The 20,590-nt window shown below is 45.8% G+C and overlaps 1 protein-coding gene across 1 annotated transcript in view; it reads right to left on the bottom strand.

Moving 5' to 3' along the window:
- Nucleotides 1-214: 214 nt before the first annotated feature.
- LOC115474854 (LHFPL tetraspan subfamily member 1 protein-like) overlaps nucleotides 215-20,590 on the bottom strand; it is a 61,603-nt gene continuing 41,227 nt past the window's right edge. Inside the window, exons 3-4 of the mRNA XM_030210549.1 lie at nucleotides 11,786-11,884; nucleotides 215-663 (exon numbers count right to left, since the gene is read on the bottom strand). Coding sequence (XP_030066409.1) covers nucleotides 545-663; nucleotides 11,786-11,884 — 218 coding nt within the window. The 3' untranslated portion in view covers nucleotides 215-544. The remainder of the gene's footprint in view (nucleotides 664-11,785; nucleotides 11,885-20,590) is intronic.

Below are 20,590 nucleotides of genomic sequence, written 5' to 3'. Positions count from 1 at the left end.
ACTTAACATTTCTATAGCGCTACTAGGGTTACGCAGCACTGTACAGTTTAACAAAGAAGGACAGTCCCTGCTCAAAGGAGCTTACAATCTAAAGGACGAAATGTCAAGTTGAGGTAGTCTAGATTTCCTCAATGGAGGTGTAATGGTTATGTGCCAAAGGCGACATCAAAGAGGTGGGCTTTGAGCAAGGAAGATGGGCAGGGAGGGGGCTTGACGTATGGGCTCAGGGAGTTTATTCCAAGCATAGGGTGAGGCGAGGCAGAAAGGGCGGAGCCTGGAGTTGGCGGTGCTGGAGAAGTGAAATATAGTGGTGGAGAAGTGAAAATAGTCAGAATGGTGTGCAGTGGCTCCCTGATGAGAGCCAGGTGGGAACAGTGGATAGAGAGAAGCCCCACAGAGTAGCATGAGCAGCAGGCAAAAGTGGTAATACACGAAAGGGACAGCAGAGGTCACTGAGGTTGAGGTCAGAGAAAGAACGGATGTCCTCCAGCCGAAAACACCCATGTGCTGACACAGCCTAGAATCTCCCGTGGTTCGCCGCTGCTCAGTAGATGGAGGATTTGGTATTTTTTCCTGCAAAACAAGACAGCCAGGTGCAGATCAGCATGGCGGCGGCAGCTCCTCCTCCAGTGCTGTAATACGCCCAACCCAGTTTACAAGCTCCTAGAAAGAGAGAAATGGGAAATCAGATTAATCCCTAGTGCTGTAACACCCAGTCCAGCTTCCAAGAGAGAAGGAGAGAGAGGAGAGATTAACCCTCAGTGCAGTAATATGCATTCCAGCTTCCCAGAGAAAAAAGGAGACAGAGCACGTCATTAAAAAAACAATCTGTTTGAAAAGGCATACCATAACGACTCAACCTAAACACCGGAACCCCACAACACAATGAAACTCATACAAGAACTGGACAATACTTAACCCTTCCTCCTAGACTAACCAATGTACTCTATCACTTATGATCCTTAATGCAATTACCACTGTATTTCTCATTCTGGAATTGGTGAACGCCATCACGGTATTATGTAAGCCACATTGAGCCTTCAAATAGGTGGGAAAATGTGGGCTACAAATGAAACAAATAAATAAATAAATAAATTCCCCTAATTCTATATATGGTGCTAAATTAGCACCAGTAATCGGGAGCTAATGATCAACAGCAATTGGCAATAATTAAAATGTACATGCGCATCTTTTAGTCGCTATTCTATAAAGCCTGCGTGCATGACTTTTTATGCTCGGATCCAAAAAGGGGGCCATGGCCAATGGAGGTGTATGGGCGGGTCGGGACGTTCCTGGAATTTGCACGCAGTGTTACAGAATTAGGCAGATCTGCGCCTAACTTAGGCGTGAGGATTACACCAGGTTTTAGATGATGTAAATCTTTGCCCCCGATGCTATTCTATAAACAGCCATTTATAAAATAACGTGTAGTGTTCATTTTTTTTTTTCAGGAATGATTTTTCAGCACCATGTACAGAATTTAGTCCCATGTTCATACCCGCTCAAATGTGAAAACATACATGAAGTGTCCAGTGTCTACTTAAAATAAGAGTAATAATCACAATAAGAGTATAATAATCAAAAAATCAAAGAGTATTATTAAAAGGCAGAGATCAATAATAAACAAGTGAATTTGTCCGTTGTAAAAAACAACCCTCCCCCCCCAAAAACAAAATATTCAGCTAGCAGTGGTCACTGCTTTGACTGCCCGCTGCTGGCGTTCAACCCGGATATTCAATGCCTGGCCATTTCCGGTGCCCAGCATTGACTATCTGGTTCTTACAATTCTGGCTAGTGCATGACCTTACTTTCTAACTCCTCTTACTCTCTTACCTACCTACATGTTCCATCTTTGCTTATACCCTACACTTGCTATTAAAATGTTTTATTACATATTGCATTGACATTGTAAGTAGTATACTATGCCATACTTTTTTTTTTTGTTACATTTGTACTCCGCACTGTCCCACTCATGGCAGGCTCAATGCGGCTTACATGGGGCAATGGAGGGTTAAGTGACTTGCCCAGAGTCACAAGGAGCTGCCTGTGCCTGAAGTGGGAATCAAACTCAGTTCCTCAGGACCAAAGTCCACCACCCTAACCTCTAGGCCACTCCTCCACTGTTGCTACTATTGGAGATTCTACATGGAATGTTGCTATTCCACTAGCAACATTCCATGTAGAAGTCGGCCCTTGCAGATCACCAATGTGGCCACGCAGGCTTCTGCTTCTGTGAGTCTGACGTCCTGCACGTACGTGTAGGATGTCAGACTCACAGAAACAGAAGCCTGCGCAGCCTTCTACATGGAATGTTGCTAGTGGAGTAGCAACATTCCATGTAGAATCTCCAATAGTAGCAACATTCCATGTAGAATCTCCAATAGTAGCAACATTCCATGTAGAATCTCCAATAGTATCTATTTTATTTTTGTTACATTTGTACCCTGCACTTTCCCACTCATGGCAGGCTCAATGCGGCTTACATGGGGCAATGGAGGGTTAAGTGACTTGCCCAGAGTCACAAGGAGCTGCCTGTGCCTGAAGTGGGAATCAAACTCAGTTCCTCAGTTCCCCAGGACCAAAGTCCACCACCCTAACCACTAGGCCACTCCTCCATTTAGTGAAATGTTATAATATACTAGCAGCAAAACATGAAAGTTGCTGCTAAAATGTAGCCATGTGCATTTAAACCAGCTTAGGTAATTGAATAAGAGGTCTTTTATGTGTGTGGGCAACAGCATTTGATCATCAAAAAGCCTTTATACAGTTTCCCCAGACTAGAGCATGTTCCTACTTTGCGCCTGTTGCTGGTGTGGGCGGTGGTGTTGGGGGAAGCAAACGCTTGGACTCTGTCTTTCTTCCCACAGGAGCTCCTCCTATTCCCACACTAAAAGCAGAGGCACTAAGGAAGCTGTGTATGTTTAAATAATTTTTATTGGCTAGCAAAAAGAAAAACAGGGCACTGAAAAGACAACCACGGCATTTGCTGCCTTAAATTACAAAGTGATAAAGTGTAAACCACCCCCCATCCCTGATAACCTGAATGCATAGAACACTACGACAAAACTATCCCCCCTATTACCTAAGCCACGCTAAAATGAATGGGCTGCGTCGGCATTAGCGCATGGCAGCTGCTAGTGCAGCTTAGTAAACAGGGAGGTATATATTCAAAAGACAACTGCGAGCTCTCGGTGTGAGAGTGATCCAAAAAGGTTCCCAAACTGTTTGAAAGTGGCGTCCTGTAGAATGAGAAAAATCCTTAACTCCAACACGGTCCAGAATATTCAGGGTAAAAAAACTCATCTTTTTAGAAAAGCCTACCCTACAGAAGCAACATAAACGCCCGGCCACAGAAACACAAAATCACTAAAACACGACATGGACATAACACAATACCTTCCGTTGCTCGATCCCCTAGTGTGGGTGAACTGAGGTGGTGGTAAAGGCTCCTGCGTTAACCCAGCAGTAACCGGGCAGCGCACGGCACTGCCTGATTACCACCACATAACCCTCTTTGAAAATATCTTTCAAATATTTCCACTGGTTCCATTAATGCTACGCGCGGGATTAGAACTACTGCCAGCGCCCGCGATGGGCCGGCAGTAGTTTCGGATTGCCGCACGGTAAGCCCACGGTGGGCTCACTGCTGCTTAGTAAAAGGGTCCCAAAGTATTTAAATCCAGTTGAGGCATGAGTAGCAGCCACAGAACTCCCAACAGCAAGCTAGGGTTGCATGATACCTGACAGGACAATAATTGGTGAATAAAAACATAGTAACATAGTAAATGACAGCAGATAAAGACCTGTACGGTCCATCCAGTCTGCCCAACAAGATAAGCTCATTTTATATGGTATGTGATACTTTATATTTATACCCAAGTTTGATTTGTCCTTGCCTTTCTCAGGGCACAGACTGTAGAAGTCTGCCCAGCACTGGTTTTGCTTCCCAATTACCGGGGTTGACACCCAATCTCTGCTAAGATTTTGTAGATCTATTCCTTCTAAACAGGATTCCTTTGTGTTTATCCCATGCATGTTTGAATTCCATTACTGTTTTCGTCTCCACCACCTCTCGTGGGAGGGCATTCCACCTATCCACTGCTCTCTCTATAAAGAGTGTTAAGCGAGTCCAAAAGGCTTCCGTGGTGGGACAGTTCCAAAACACATGGCCCAAGAGAGCAGCATCAGCCGAACATTTGGGACAAGACAGGAGCCTCTCGTTATTCCAGCTCCCCTGGCCCTGTGAGTTGATAAAAAGAGTCTTAGTGCAACCCTATATAGAATTTCTCTATATCAAACATGGACCACATGTCTCTGGGTATCTTGTAAAAATGCTCTCAGATGGTCAGCCAATAGTGACATGTGAAGGTCCTCTGACCATTTGGACGTTGGACGATGATAATCCACCTCCTCCGTGGATTACTTTATTTATTTTTTGTCTATTAGATTGTAAGCTCTTTGAGCAGGGACTGTCTTTCTTCTATGTTTGTGCAGCACTGCGTACGTCTTGTAGCGCTATAGAAATGCTAAATAGTAGTAGTAGCAGTAGTAAATCTGTGGTGAAAAGCCAGAGAAGCCCGTAATTGGGATCCCAAAGTCAGTGCCTCTGCCAGAGTCTCCTGTACGTCCTACGTTAGGTCTGTCCACTGCAAAGAATGTATATAATGATGAAGCTGGTGACATGCAAAATAATCCGTGGGTAACAATGTGGATTCATGTTGTAAGACTTCAAAAGATTTCATTAGCCCCTCCTCTGTGAGTACTTGAAGGAGGTAAACTACCCCTTTGCGCATCCATCATGAAGAAACACCAACACCATGGCCCGGGGGGAAAATAGGATTGTCGCAGATGGAAGCCGTGTATAATTTTATATACATTTTTCAAGGATAGTTCTCAACCGGGTTCATTCTACATGGTTAAATAGCTATTTATCACAGTAGAGGCCTCTGAAATACAGCTAATCTTCCAGTTCTGTGATTTCGCTGGTAGATCGCAATTCCTTATCTTGCAACGTTTTCACATTTTTTCCCCCCAAACCCACCTCCCCACTCCCCCCGTTTTCTATTTCTGTTGATGGCTCTCTCATTCTCCCTGTCTCCTCAGCTCGAAACCTTGGGGTTATCTTTGACTCTTCTCTCTCCTTCTCTGCTCATATCCAGCAGACCGCCAAGACCTGTCGTTTCTTTCTTTACAACATCTGTAAAATCCGCCCCTTTCTTTCTGAGCACTCTACCAAAACCCTCATCTACACCCTTGTCACCTCTCGTTTAGACTACTGCAATCTGCTTCTTGCTGGCCTCCCACTTAGTCACCTCTCTCCTCTCCAATCGGTTCAAAACTCTGCTGCCCGTCTCGTCTTCCGCCAGGGTCGCTTTACTCATACTACCCCTCTCCTCAAGTCGCTTCACTGGCTCCCTATCCGTTTTCGCATCCTGTTCAAACTTCTTCTACTAACCTATAAATGTACTCACTCTGCTGCTCCCCAGTATCTCTCCACACTCGTCCTTCCCTACACCCCTTCCCGTGCACTCCGCTCCATGGATAAATCCTTCTTATCTGTTCCCTTCTCCACTACTGCCAACTCCAGACTTCACGCCTTCTGTCTCGCTGCACCCTACACCTGGAATAAACTTCCTGAGCCCCTACATCTTGCCCCATCCTTGGCCACCTTTAAATCTAGACTGAAAGCCCACCTCTTTAACATTGCTTTTGACTCGTAACCACTCGCCTCCACCTACCCTCCTCTCCTCCTTCCTGTACACATTAATTGATTTGATTTGCTTATTTTATTTTTTTGTCTATTAGATTGTAAGCTCTTTGAGCAGGGACTGTCTTTCTTCTATGTTTGTGCAGCGCTGCGTACGCCTTGCAGCGCTATAGAAATGCTAAATAGTAGTAGTAGTAGTAGTAATTTTTGCATGAGTCCAAGAGCTTCTAGCCGTTAGAAATTCTTTGACCTATAAAAATGACTTTCTGACTTTCAACAAATTCTGGGCAGAGAGCGGAACTAATGTTTGCATTTTTTAAGAAGTCCCATGTGGTTTTGGGAAACCTTTTCTTAGGTCAGTCTAATGGAGGGCACTCAGTTCAGTCGTATGATGCTAACTATCATGTTTCCCCCAAAGGACATGCAGAGACACAAATGTATTTCATATGAGCTGCAATGGGGACAGCTCCAGAGGGGCTAAGAGCCCCGTTCTTTTCAACAAGCTTTTTGAGTGCTTTAGAGACACGAAGATAGAAGGCTGTACATTTTTCTAAGCTTTGATAAGCAGTTAGTGCAGGTTTTGCCACACGTTAACCATTAGTGTGGATCCATATTAACATCTAATGTGCGTTAAAACAGCCACCAAGGGGGAAAACTCCCACTAGCTGCTCAGTGTGGAAATGGGCAGTGAGTGGACATGACTGGGATAATACAGAGGAATGGCCTATTCTGACAGCTGACACATGAGGATCATTTTCACATGTTAGCTGCAGGGGCAGACTGACATTGGTAGGGGTCCCCCGGGCAATGAAGGTGATTGGGCTCCCCCCCCCCCCAGGCCACTGCCTGTCATTCCATTGCTGTGGCACTGCCCCCTCCTGCACCCCCACCACTCTCCCCGGTCCTACCTTCAATAGCCTGGTGGTCTAGTGGCTTCTTCAGTGGCAGGAAAGAACCCCACTCTTTCCTGCCTGCTATCGCTACTGTGCACGACACAGTGGCCTGGGCCACCGTAGATTTGGCCCTGGACCCCCCCCTCCCCCGCTGTCGCCTGCCTTTGCTGGCGGGGGACCCCAACGTCAGAAACAGAAGGAAGCCTTTTGTGGAAAGAAGAGGACCTCGGCTGGCGGGGGTTGGGGTCCCCCACCAGCAAAGGTAGCCGACGGCGGGTTGGCAGCGGGAGGGGGGTTGAGGGGGGGGCAAAGTTGGTGGTGGCGGCGGGTTCGGCAATGGCGGGGGGATGGGGGTCGGCAATGGCGGGGGGGGGGGTCGGCAGCGCCGGGGGGGCTAAAATGTGCCCTATCACCTCGGGCTCTGGACCCCCCTCCCGCCGAAGTCTGGCGCGCTGCCATGTTTTTCTAAATTGCTGCCAAGAAGTACCACGGAAGTCTCGGCAGCCATTTTTAAAACACGGCAGTGCCAGCACCGCCATGCAGAGTAGCAGCAGTGGGCAGGAAAGAGTGGAATTTTATCCTGGCCCTGCAGAAGCCACTAGACCACCAGGCCCTTCAAAGTAGGACCTGGAAGGGTTGCAATGTGCTGCGGCGGTGGTGGACAACCGGACAGGGCCTCTGGGGCCTCGAGCACTGCCCGGTTGCCCGAATGGTCAGTCTACCCCTGGCTAGCTGTCACACCTGCTGATAACGTGGCTGCAGTTACCACTACCTGAAGATGAAATAGTAAGTGATTCAGGGTCGCTGAACAGGGGGGGGGGAGGGCAAAATTCCCCGGGCCCACCGGGGTCTCTCTCTCTCTCCTGCTCCTGACGGGACCTGAGTGATCGCGTCCCAACAGGAGCAGGAGACAGAAAACTCTGGTGCGACCAGGCTCCCCTTGGCAGCTGGGGAGGACCCAGAGGAGCAAGTCCAGTGCTGCTCTTCTGCCCAGCTGAGCGACTGCTTTTCCTCTCAGGCGCACATGCTCAGTTTTGAAACTGAGCATGCCCTGATAGAAAAAGCAGGGGCAGGCAATGGGCAGAAGAGCAGAGCTGGAGGAAGACGTCTTCTGCTGACGGGGCCTCGGGATCCCCACCAGCCAACAAGGTATTTCAATTGCAGCAGTGATCTGAGGGGGGGGGGGGTGCAGCCCAGCAGCTGCAGCCCTATTCCTGGCCTGGTTCAGTCTCTCGGCGGCCCTGAGGTGAAGCTGTGCTATCAGCTGTCATAAAAAGTACCACAGCAGCACTCTCCACACCTCTCCACACCCATTGTTCAATCCCCCCAACATCCCCCAGTGGCCTATTCTCTAATCCTCCTCCCGACATCCCCCAGTGGCCCATTCTCTAATCCCCCTCCCGACGCTCCCCAGTGGCCCATTCTCTAATCCCCCTCCCAACGCTCCCCAGTGGCCCATTCTCTAATCCCCCTCCCGACACTCCCCAGTGGCCCATTCTCTAATCCCCCTCCCGACGCTCCCCAGTGGCCCATTCTCTAATCCCCCTCCCGACACTCCCCAGTGGCCCATTCTCTAATCCCCCTCCCGACGCTCCCCAGTGGCCCATTCTCTAATCCCCCTCCCGACACTCCCCAGTGGCCCATTCTCTAATCCCCCACCCGACGCTCCCCAGTGGCCCATTCTCTAATCCCCCTCCCGACGCTCCCCAGTGGCCCATTCTCTAATCCCCCTCCCGACACTCCCCAGTGGCCCATTCTCTAATCCCCCTCCCTACACTCCCCAGTGGCCCATTCTCTAATCCCCCTCCCGACACTCCCCAGTGGCCCATTCTCTAATCCCCCTCCCGACGCTCCCCAGTGGCCCATTCTTTCAACACCCACTGATACAGTAAGAGCCCCCCTCCATGTTGAAACCCCATCTCCAGTCCTCAACCCTGTCCCCAAACACCAGCCCCCTTCCTTGAATGACGATTGTAGGACTTTATAAACAAACGGTCCCTGATTTGATTTTCTACATGTGCTGCTATGAACATCTCTAAAGTGAATACAGGCCAGGATAGATGTGAATACACAAAAGGAAATTATGCTCTTCACCAAAGTGGTGTCCTGAACAGATCGTAATACTTAATAACCCAATGCCAGATGCATAATGCAATGAGACATTAAAGAGATTCATTCACTTGACAATCAGCTGGTTTCAACATCTCAGTGTGAAACTGTAGTTACCTGATTTATCACAAAAAGCCTGTAGCCCTTGAAAGATGTGAACAAAATCTGCCCCTGACCTTGCTAAACCAAAGCACCCATTAAGCATCAAAGTGATAAAAATCACATTCTTTTTTTAGTTACATTTGTATCCTGCGCTTTCCCACTCATGGCAGGCTCAATGCAGCTTACATGGGGCAATGGAGGGTTAAGTGACTTGCCCAGAGTCACAAAGAGCTGCCTCTGCCTGAAGTGGGAATCAAACTCAGTTCCTCAGGACCAAAGTCCACCACCCTAACCACTAGGCCACTCCTCCACTGTTGCTACTATTTGAGATTCTACAAGGAATGTTGCTATTCCACTAGCAACATTCCATGTAGAAGTCAACCCCTTGCAGATCACCAATGTGGCCACGCAGGCTTCTGCTTCTGTGAGTCTGACGTCCTGCAGGACGTCAGACTCACAGAAACAGAAGCCTGCGCAGCCTTTAACATGGAATGTTGCTAGTGGAATAGCAACATTCCATGTAGAATCTCCAATAGTATCTATTTTATTTTTGTTACATTTGTACCCTGCACTTTCCCCACTCATGTCAGGCTCAATGCGGCTTACATGGGGCAATGGAGGGTTAAGTGACTTGCCCCGAGTCACAAGGAGCTGCCTGTGCCTGAAGTGGGAATCAAACTCAGTTCCCCAGGACCAAAGTCCACCACCCATTCTCTTCTACATTTCAAAGCATCTTGCATACCGTACCCACTACCCTGCTAATTTTGTTACATTTAAGCCTGTAAAGCAGTGCTTGTCAATCGTACACAAATAAAATGGTGTAATGCTGCCCCCCCCCGAAAGGTATAGCATAATGATGCAATTATGAACAGCCCACCCAAGTTGTAACCCCTAAAGCAGGTTGTGATCCCTTTGAGGTCCCAACCCACAGCTTGGAAAATTCTGCCTTAAGGATATCAGTGAATGAGTTTATTTGATCTTTTTCTGGTTTGTTTTTATAGCTCTACATAAGGACTGGTTAGAGCTAAATTCCCATCTCTATCCATTATCTCCGAGATTTTCAATCTTTTTAGTCTCATGGCAAACTTACATGGTGCTAGAATTGTTAAGGCACAGCCCCACACGTGGTCCAGCATTTAACCTTCTCCTCCCACCAAATAGTCCAGCATTTACCTTCTCTTCCCCTCCCCTCTCCATCCTCACAAATAGTCCAGTATCTCTCCCTCCTCTTCCCTCTCCAGCCAACGATCAGGCATTTTCCCTCGTCTCTGACCCCCTCCCACACACATCTACCTTTTAAAAGTTTTCTTGTCTCCAGGGGCAGTGAGCAGTGATTCATACAGGCTGTTCATGCCAACCCCAGAGCCTTCTCTCTGACGTAACTTCTTATTTATGTGGAAGCAGGAAGTTACGACAGAGAGAAGGCTCCAGGGTTGGCGCAAGCGCTGCTCGCTGACACCGACTGCTAGAGACCAGGAAACTTTTAAAAGGTACGCTCCATTTCAGCACAAATTAAGCTGGCCCTACTAATAAATGATCCTCAACTCCCGCGTTACACCTACAGACCAACCGCGGCACACCAATGCATCATGGTACACTGGTTGAAAAACGCTGTCTTATCTTCTTTCCACCACTGATGGTTCCACAATCCCATGAATGGCGTGCGGCTTGTCTTGAAAAAAAGTTTCCTTTCAATCTAGGAACCAGCCCCAAAACTCAGAAGCCATCAGCCAAGACCTCTTGCACCTTTTCTACCCATCAAGGTTCAAGAGAGGGGCACAGAGATCTGCCACAGCTCCATTACACCCCGATTGACTGTTACTGTTTTCCCATTCTGTTTGCATGGGGAAAAGAAAGCTTAGTGACTCACCAGTCAATATTCAGGTGATGGTGCTTAGCATTTTTTTTTTTAAGTTTAAAGTAATTTTATTGATAACTCAAAGTTAAGCAACACAACACACAACATACTCAATATTGCCAATTTACAAACAATAAGATACTATGCATGAACCATTCAGCTTGTAAACCGCCCTTTCCCCCCCCCCCATCCCACCCCGCCCCTTCTCATCCCCTCCATCCTAACCCCTGTACCACTCAATTTCCAAAGTCTCAGGAACCTTCCTGTTACTATCCGTGTTAATTCAAGGAAATACAACAGTACCAGTAATCCAGAACTGTTTGGCAGCCCACAGATTACGCGATTACCTTTGTACACTAGGAAAAGCAGCTTACTACGGGGCAGAGAGGAGGTGGAACCCCCCCCCCCCCCCCACTCCACATCCAAAATCAACAAGCATTAATAAGTAAACTCTGACCCCTTGGGCTTAGAATCTGAAGATAAGGCATCCATATCTGGAGAAATTGCTTAGCATTTTTTTAAAATGCTGAATTAGGGTCAATATTCAGGGCCTGCAGCCACAATTCGGAAAAACACGATTTGGAAGCGCAAAACCCCTCCGTGAAAAACTACACCGGCTCCCAATCAAAGAACGCATTGCTTTCAAAATCTGCACTCTGGTTTATAAAGCACTTACAGGAAATGCACTTTGTATGGTTTCTTTACCTCCCCTAGATACCCACTACAGTGGTAGAACTCTCATAAAATGGTCAGCTTAGGAAGCAGAGAGGACCATGCTCTAACTGAACTAGTGGTACAGATAGAAAAATGGGCCCTTAAGAAGATAAGAACATAGGAATAGTCAGTATCATGCTTCCACCAGAGGCCACTCCAGGTCACAAGTACCTGACAGAATCTCAAAGAGTAGCAACATTCCATGTAGAATCTCAAAGAATAGCAAGATTCCGGAATCCTAAAGAGTGACAAGATTCCGTGCAGAATCTCAAAGAGTAGCAACATTCCATGTAGAACCCCAAGGAATAGCAAGATTCTGGAATCCTAAAGAGTGACAAGATTCCGTGCATAGAATCACAAAGAGTAGCAACATTCCATGCAGAATCTCAAAGACCCACTTACCTAACTGGAATTGTTTAGATGTATTCCCACATGTCTGCTGTATTTCCGGGCTGTTCCAGCCTAAAGGATACAGTGCACAACCTGAACTCACCAACAATCCTACAAAGAGAACAGGAAGAATGAAAATGGCAGAGTTGAACCAAAAGAAAATTAACATACAGTTGCATTCCTAAGTACCGTGGGCTGCATTTGCAGGGAGGCAAAAAGTTCAGCATTTATAAGCAGTCTGCAGGCAAAGAAATGTTGGGATAGATCTTCAACGACCGGCAGTCAGCGTTTCTGTAGCCACTGCCAGCTTTATGCCCCAAATATTCAATGCCGGATCATCTCTGGGCATCGGGCCTTGAATATCCAGGTTTATGCGACCAGCTATCTCTTTTGCACTTAAGTGCGATAGTGAGCACTTAACCACTTAAGTGTCGCTGCATAAAGGTAGGATTGCTTGCAACGTTTGATTTAACCACTTGTAGCCAGTATAGCGCACATGTTATTCAGCATCTAAAGCACAAAGAGGTTCTGCATCATTTTTACCGTTCACAGTAGCAGCTACCAGTAATCCTATGCAAATGTATTATAACGAGCTCATTTAGTATTAAAATGAGCATTTTGTGCAATGCACAGACGTTTCCGTGCAATGCACAGAAAGGAGCACCTACCTTTAACGTTCAAGATGTTCTGGCAGGTCTGGAGGTGTCGTTGCATGCTGGTGACTTCTTGGTGGAGCAGTCTGCTTGCATTTTTTAATACAATTGCACATGTGTGTTAAATGTGCCATGTGGTTCTCTTAAATGTGTCTGTTCTGCATGTCATAGTAGTGTGAAAAAGTTGTCATGGAACATCTGTTAATAGAATCTGCAAGTGTGTGTGAAATGTTCCATGTGCATGTACTATATGTGTGGGGTGGGGGTGTCCCACATGTATATGTGCTATGAGCGTGTATTATATTTCTATGTGTGTCCTGCACTTAACATCACTGCTACAGTCATGGAACTCTATGACGCAATTGTCACCTTTTTTCCCTGGGCATGCATATAACATTGACGCTTTACATAGTAACATAGTAAACGATGGCAGATAAAGACCTGTATGGTCCATCCAGTCTGCCCAAGATAAACTCATTTTACATGGTATGTGATACTTTATACCCGAGTTTGATTTGTCCTTGCCTTTGTCAGGGCACAGACCGTAGAAGTCTGCCCAGTACTGTTCTTGTACTAAGCAGGGGCGTATCTGCATGGGGCCACAGGGGCCTGGGCCCCTGCAGATGTCGCCCTGGCCCCCCTCCCGCCGTCAACCCTCCCCCGCTGCTTACCTTTGCTGGCAGGGGATCCCAACCCCCGCCAGCCGAGGTCCACTTACTCCTGCCTTTAAAAATATTTCTTCCGCTGGCGGGGGACCCCAGCCCCCGCCAGCCGACCCAAAGTCTTCATATTTCTTCTTCGTCCGACTCCTCCATGGCCATGCTGTAAGTAACGCTGTTGATTGAATCCAGTTCGGAGTCTGACGTCGCCGCACGTTGTACATGCGATATAGACGCACGTGGTATTTAACGATGACTTGTGAGCATCGGGTTTGTTTTAGTTTTGTTTCCTTTGTTGTTTTCAGGATGGGATGCGTTGCTTTGTTTTTCATTTTTGTTTCAGGGCAATTGTGCTAGTGTCAGCTCGTGTTTTTCACATGCGTTGAGGCCCCGTTTTACTGCAGCGGGTAAAAGGCTGCCCTTTTGCTGGAAAAGAAATGGCTGTGCGGTAAGTGAACCACTTGCTGCATAGACATTTCAGGGGAGGGCGCACTTACCGGGTGGCAGAAAGGGCTTTCTCGCTAACCCGGTGGTAACCGAGCAGCGTGCGGCGTTTAAAAGAGCCCCACAGTGTATTATAGACACACTGTCCTTCAAGAGGTGCCCCTTAAGCACGTCAGTAGGTGGAGGAGTGGCCTAGTGGTTAGGGTGGTGGACTTTGGTCCTGAGGAACTGAGTTCAATTCCCAGCACAGGCAGCTCCTTGTGACTCTGGGCAAATCACTTAACCCTCCATTGCCCCATGTAAGCCGCATTAAGCCTGCCATGAGTGGGAAAGCACAGGGTACAAATGTAACAAAAAATAAAATACCAAGTGAAGCAACAGGGCATCTTCATTACTAAGCACTAAGAATCACCTCATAAAAATAGCAGGCACTATTCTTGAAAGGGGAGAAACCCAGAATTTTGGGTCCTCCCATGTCATTACAAATGAATGCACATTTCTAGTAAATATAATGGAAATTAACTTTTTAGCATCGTAGTTACACTTGGAGGAGTAGCCTAGTGGTTAGTGCAGTGGACTTTGATCCTGGGGAACTGAGTTCAATTCCCACTGCAGCTCCTTGTGACTCTGGGCAAGTCACTCAACCCTCCATTGCCCCTGGTACAAAATAAGTACCTGACTATATATAAACCGCTTTGAATGTAGTTTCAAAAACCTCAGAAAGGCGGTATATCAAGTCCCATTTCCCTTTTCTCATTTGTATTCAGCTTAGTTAGAGCCAGATGCTGGTACCATAAGCCCCTCTCAATGTTGGAATTATCTCCCTATTTTTAATGGGTCCAACCACTCGCCCACCATTCCTAGTCTGTTCAATGCAACAGTGGTCCTAAACCCTGGGAGCTATCCACCATTGCTCCTTCCAGACTCCTGTAAGATGGGCCTAAATTTGGCCACAAGGTGTCACTGTTAACAATCACAGTGACCCGACTGAGCCAGAGTGCAGAGGCTTTGACCCAGAACTCAAACCGAGGATGGTCTGCAATGCATGTCAAAGGCCTTTAAGCTACCAGACCGAACCTTAGTTGCAAAGGCAGTTTTCAGATGTCAAAGCTGGGTAAATTAGCTGTGGGGGAGGGGGAAAGAGGCCAGTTACCTGCCCTCCATCATACTACCTTCGCTCCCTTCACTTGGACTTAGGAGCTCGAGTTTAACTCTTCTCATTTTTACCGAAATGGAGATTGAATGGAAAACACAATTCCTAAGTCCCAGCTGGGTCATGGGAGACAAGTGAAAAGCCCCACCCTAACCCAGTTCTTCTTTTAAACAGCGTTGTGCCAGAAAAGAGCTTAGGGCTTGGGTGTCCTCGTTTGCCAGTCATGTCACTGCCTCTGCCCAAGCAAACTGAGTTTAAATCAAGTCATACAGTCACCTTCACACTTCACATTGATGTGAGTTTGAACTGATGCATAAAAGTGAAATCTACAAAGTGAGACCTTGAGGTCAGGAGCAAACACAAGCTTCACACAGTTAGAGCTTTATCATTTTACGCTTGATTAGATTTAGCTTTCAAGAGATGTCAGCACATATTTAAGAAATATAAGTCAAGACACAATGCCATAGATTTGAAGGAGCTCAGTATAAGCTGAGGTGTTCAAGTGCTTTGCCTGTTATTTTGGAAAAAGTTATATTTGTTACGTTGCTCGTCTTGCAGTTTACTGGGATCGGGTCCGAGATGGAGCAAGCTTAAAAGCTAAGTGCTGCTATATCAGCCTTCACATATGGAACATTTAAGCAAGCCTAAGGCTGAAAGCTGCTGTATTTGTGTTGCACAGGATTTTCAGAGTTTGCTGCCAGCATATTGTCAAGAATGAGCAGAAAGTTATAAGCAAGTTTTCAAAATATATGAGAGAAATTTGCAAATACCCCCACAACGTTTTTGTAATTGTTAGGCTTCTCACGGAATCACTGGGTTTGTGAGCCCTTGGACCACTGCCGAGGAGCGGCAGTGGCAGTGGCAGGCAAAACCACCCCAAACCAGAGACAAGGCAGAACAGGACTGGAACCCTGGACTGGAGTTGCAGCTGAGGCAAACAAGCTGGAACAGGCAGAGCAGGAACAGCTAGACTTCACCAGCACTTGACTGCCATTCCTCAGGAGTTGAGCCCCTGAGTGCAGGTGGCCAGCAGGCCGGACTTACTGGACTGGGCAGGAACTGGATGCCAACAGGATACACACAACAGAGTCAGGACTAAAAGCTGCCAAGCAGCCACTAGGAAGAAACTCAGACAGGTAAGAGTCAGGACTGAAAGCTGCCAAGCAGCCACTAAGAATGAAACACAGACAGGTGAGAGTCAGGACTGAAAGCTGCCAAGCAGCCACTAAGAAACACAGACAACCAAGAACTAGACAAGGAATACAGACCAGAAACAAGACTAGGAATAAGCAATGAAACCAAAGCTAAACTACACACAGACTAACTAGAACCAGACAAGGAGCTCAGACAAGAAACAGGACTAGGCAGAAGTGCACAGAGCACACCAACATACCAGGGACCTTAGACGATGCAAAGGCCAACACAGAAGTTTCCAGGTCGTTAATAAAGCCCGCCAGCAGCTGAAGTTCAAGCTGCAGGAATCACAAGGCAGCTACGGGTGCTGTTCAGGCACAAACAAGAAAAGGAAGTCTGGCAGCCCAGAAGATCCGGACTGGACTGGGCTGAAGTCTGGAATGTGTGACAGTCCATAGCAGCCACTGGTTCTGGCCACCAGAGGGCGAGGTGAGCACAGACAAGGAAACATCACCATCATGACAGTAATGGAATGTTCTTGGGAGGTTTTTGCCAATGATTGGTCTTAGTCAACGGGCTGCTGTGGTATTTCTGTCATAGTGACTTGATAAAGGAATTGGAGAAGGTGCAGAGAAGGGCAACAAAATGATAAAAGGGATGGGACGACTACCCTATGAGGAGAGGTTAAGACTGCTAGGACTCCTTAACCTGGAGAAAAGGCAGCTGGTGGGTGATACGATAGAGGTCTACAAAATAATGGGGTAGAGCAGACAGATGTGAAGCATTTGCTTATGCTTTCTAACAATAATAGAACCAGGGGACACAAGATGAAATTAGAATGTGGTAGGTTTAAAACAAATCGGAGAAAGTTTTTCTTTACTCAGCGCGTAGTTAGACTCTGGAACTCATTGCCGGAGAAGGTAGTGACGGCAACTGGCCTTGCTGAGTTTAAAGGGGGTCTGGACAGATTCTTGAAGGAAAAGTCCATTGATCATTATTAAATTTGGGGGTTTTTCCAGGTTCTTGGGGCCTGGATTGGCCGCTGTCAGAGACAGAGTGCTGGGCTTGATGGACCTTTGGTCTTTTTCCAGCGTGGCGGTGCTTATGTGCTTATGTGATATTGTTTCCACAGCATAAGCTTGTGACTGCTGAGGCTTTTTTCCTCCTTATAGCATTTATATTGTTGTATCAAAAATTAAATAAAAACTATCACAAAGAAGTAAAATAAGAAGAAAACATACTTATAGTTAAGAACATTGAGAAAGTAATTTTGGTGATTGCTTTTGCAATTTTTTCATAGGTGACTTTAGTTCCACTTGTTTGGTTTTCAAGCGTTGCTTGATTAGTGGAATTGTTCTTTGGATTTTGTTTAGTTTACTGGGAGAACCATGATCATGATAAGGTTACACTGGGCTGCAATCTATTCAAGAAAAACTGAGTAGGAAGAAAGGGAGAAAGAGTGGCACTATATATAAAAAAAAAGTATTAAAGAAATTGAACTGAAGGCACATGAGGAAAGGAAGAGGCACTATGGGTTAATTTGGAAAGAAAGAATAGAACATCTGTTTATCCTGATGTGATCTACAGGCCTCCAGAACAGACAGAAAAAAATTGAGATTTAACTAAAGAGGAGGTGCTATCGCTAGATGGTTTTGTTATTTTTTACTGTCCAATGAAAAAAGGAAGGGACGTAGGTCAACCAAACACATGTGGGACTCCAGAGGTAGAATAAGTGAATGTCTTTATGGTCAAAAACCAGATACAATGGACTCGACATGGTCCCGTGTTTCGGCAATAATATGCCTGCCTCAGGAGTCAAAGTATCTACATATATAAAAGATAAATAAAAACATAATTAAAAAAGTACATAATAAAAAAGGAATAACATTATAAATTAAATCATAATGAATAGATGATGTAAGAGGTATAAAAATATATTGAGAGTCCCACGTGTGTTTGGTTGACCTAGATCCCTTCCATACTTCGTTGGACAGTATATTCTCCATAGGGTTCCTTCCTTGTTAATCAAGTGTTTGTTATTTTTAAATATGTGATGACATCTCTTGAAATCTGTAGCTGATAAAGCTCTAACTGTGTGAAGCTTGACTTTGCTCATAACCTGAAGTTCTCACTCTGTAGATGCTGATTTGGACGTCCCAGCTATGGTGTCTTGTCATCTAGAAACAGGAAGATCCTGTATTCTCTATAGTGAGAACTGTTCCAGCAACTGACAACAGAATCCATTTGGGAGGGACGATACTGTACCTGGTGCTTCTAAATGGGAAGAGTGTTTCTGATATTGTAATGGGGTGATCATCGGGAGTTGAGTTTAAGATTGCTTGTTTGATCTGTAAGGCCATTTTTGGTTTGAATTCTGAAGGCTTGACCGAGCTCCTAATCTTGCCAAATAATTGGTTACCATCTAGGAATTCTCAAAAACTGAAGCTTAATTACCCATCAGTGAAGGGTGATAAATATAAGATTCTATTGGCATCATCCTTTCCGTTTTATGGGACAAGAATTTGGAACAATCTGCCATTACCGTCTTATTATCATTTACATAAAACTTTAACTTGTTTACTAGGCCTTGATTGTGGTAATTTAATGTAATTTTTATTGTGTACAATTTATAAACTGTTGTTCTTCCCTTGCATGAAGAGGTCATCTTATTGTAATCCACTTAGAATTGTGTTCGAAATAAGCGGAATATAAGCCTTAATGTAGTATAGTATCGTATCCAGTGATCATCAGATTGCATGGTTCAGTATTAGATCACAGGTAGAGATGGTTCATTCAAAGGTGAGGATCGTAGACTAAATGAATGCTGTTATGATGGGAGGGTAGTTGAATAGGAGACGCAGAAGGCCTGTGGGCAAAACTGAAAGGAGGTATTTTAAGGGCAGCCCCTCCCACTTGAACTCAGGCCCCCTTCAAAATTATGGCATTGGATACATGGCTGGCAGGGATGCCCACGCCTACCAGCCAGAGCTGCGCCAGTACTTCTGAAGCAGTAAGGAAGCCGGCAAGATGGTCCAGCTGCCGGTGGCACTCTCGTGCACGCTCAGTTTATGCACTGAACTGAGCATGTGTAGAAGTGTCGGAAGCTGCTTTAGGAGGACAGGTGCAGCTCCTGTGGTTCTCAACTCAGAAAGATTTTACTTTCAGTCCACTCAAACAAAGGAGCTCATCTACATACGGAAACAGGGGGATCTGCCCATAGAGATTGCACGTACACAGAAATGGTGATTTCAGAAAGCCGCTGTTTACACGCGTGGCTCCCCAGGATGCAGAGACTTCAAAGGGGCAAGGTTTCATCGATCTAAAAAAGTATACATGTAGGGCCCGATATTTATGAAAACAAAAAAGTGAGGACAAGTTGAGGAGGAAATCCCAAAAAAATATAACTTTATTGGTGATCAAATAACGACCTGACATGGCCGTGTTTTGGCATCAAAGCCTGCATCAGGGGTCAAATAAATCTTCTTTGGTTGTCGCTTGATAAAAAAACCAAAGAAAATATAGCATAGGAACTTCCTTGAAATGATGTCAATTGTACTATTGACGTCATTTCTGTGTATTGCCGTATAGGCAACCCATAATTGACTTCACAATTCTCGCATTTCAAGGAAGTTCCTATGCTATATTTTCTTTGGTTTTTTATCAAGCGACAACCCAAGAAGATTATTTGACCCCTGATGCAGGCTTTGATGCCGAAACACGGCCGTGTCGGGTCGTTATTTGATCACCAATAAAGTTATATTTTTTTGGATTTCCTCCTCAACTTGTCCTCACTTTTTTGTTTTCATTGCTGTTGTTTTGCGTGAGGACTTTCCTCCCTGCTTTTTGTTTCTTGGTTGGGCCCGATATTTAGCCACCGACATTAAACCCAGAAATTCAACGCTGGTACCTGGTATTAAATTTCCAGGTTTATGGAGCCGGCTAACACATAGCCAGTTAAATGCAATATTCAGCACTTAACTGACTATGGGTTACTGCATAAAGATAAGACTGACTTTTATGTGGTACGCTGGTCGGTTAAATGCTGAATCTTGGCACTTAACTTTTGCTGACTTTGCCCCCAGAACTCCCCCAAAATAGTTGGTTTTCAGTTCAGCACTAACCAGACATTTTCAGGGGTATTAACTGGTTAAGTGCTGCTGAAAATTAGTAGTAAGCCCTGAACAAGTGATTTATTCAGCAAGGAGCCATTTCCAGACAATTAAATCAAAAGCTGTAGACTCCCAAAAGCTGTAAAAACAATCCACGACCATCTATACTTCAGAAAATCACTGAAAACCAATCTCTTCAAAAAGGCTTACCCCACCGATCCAACTTAACTCCCAACACCCAGCAACATAGTACAACCAATGATCGTAATGGAAAATATACAATCTTCATCCCCTTTCGACCTTCAAGGTGTCTGACACACACCTACCTCATTCGACCACTATACAACCTGTATTTGTTATCTACCGACACACGTAGAGGACACACGTGAAAATCAAAATTACCACCCGGGCCAAGCGATAGCCAGGCAGTAACCCTGAATTGATGCGCGTTGGGCGAGCGTAAACAACTACACAGCTTAGTAAAAGGGCCCCTCCGTGAAGACCATTGCCTGAAAATCACCACGACACAATTAAAAAAGCTGATATTCTGCAATTGAAACGGCAAACATCTGTATGAGGAGCCAGCTCTTATTCCAGGATGAAGAATTTCTCAGCCTGAGAGAACAGTTTCTGTTACACCTTGAGGATCATTTGATCAACTGAGA

Source organism: Microcaecilia unicolor, chromosome 7, assembly GCF_901765095.1.
Source record: "Microcaecilia unicolor chromosome 7, aMicUni1.1, whole genome shotgun sequence".
NCBI lineage: Eukaryota > Metazoa > Chordata > Amphibia > Gymnophiona > Siphonopidae > Microcaecilia > Microcaecilia unicolor.
This window is presented reverse-complemented; position numbering and strand designations above follow the sequence as displayed.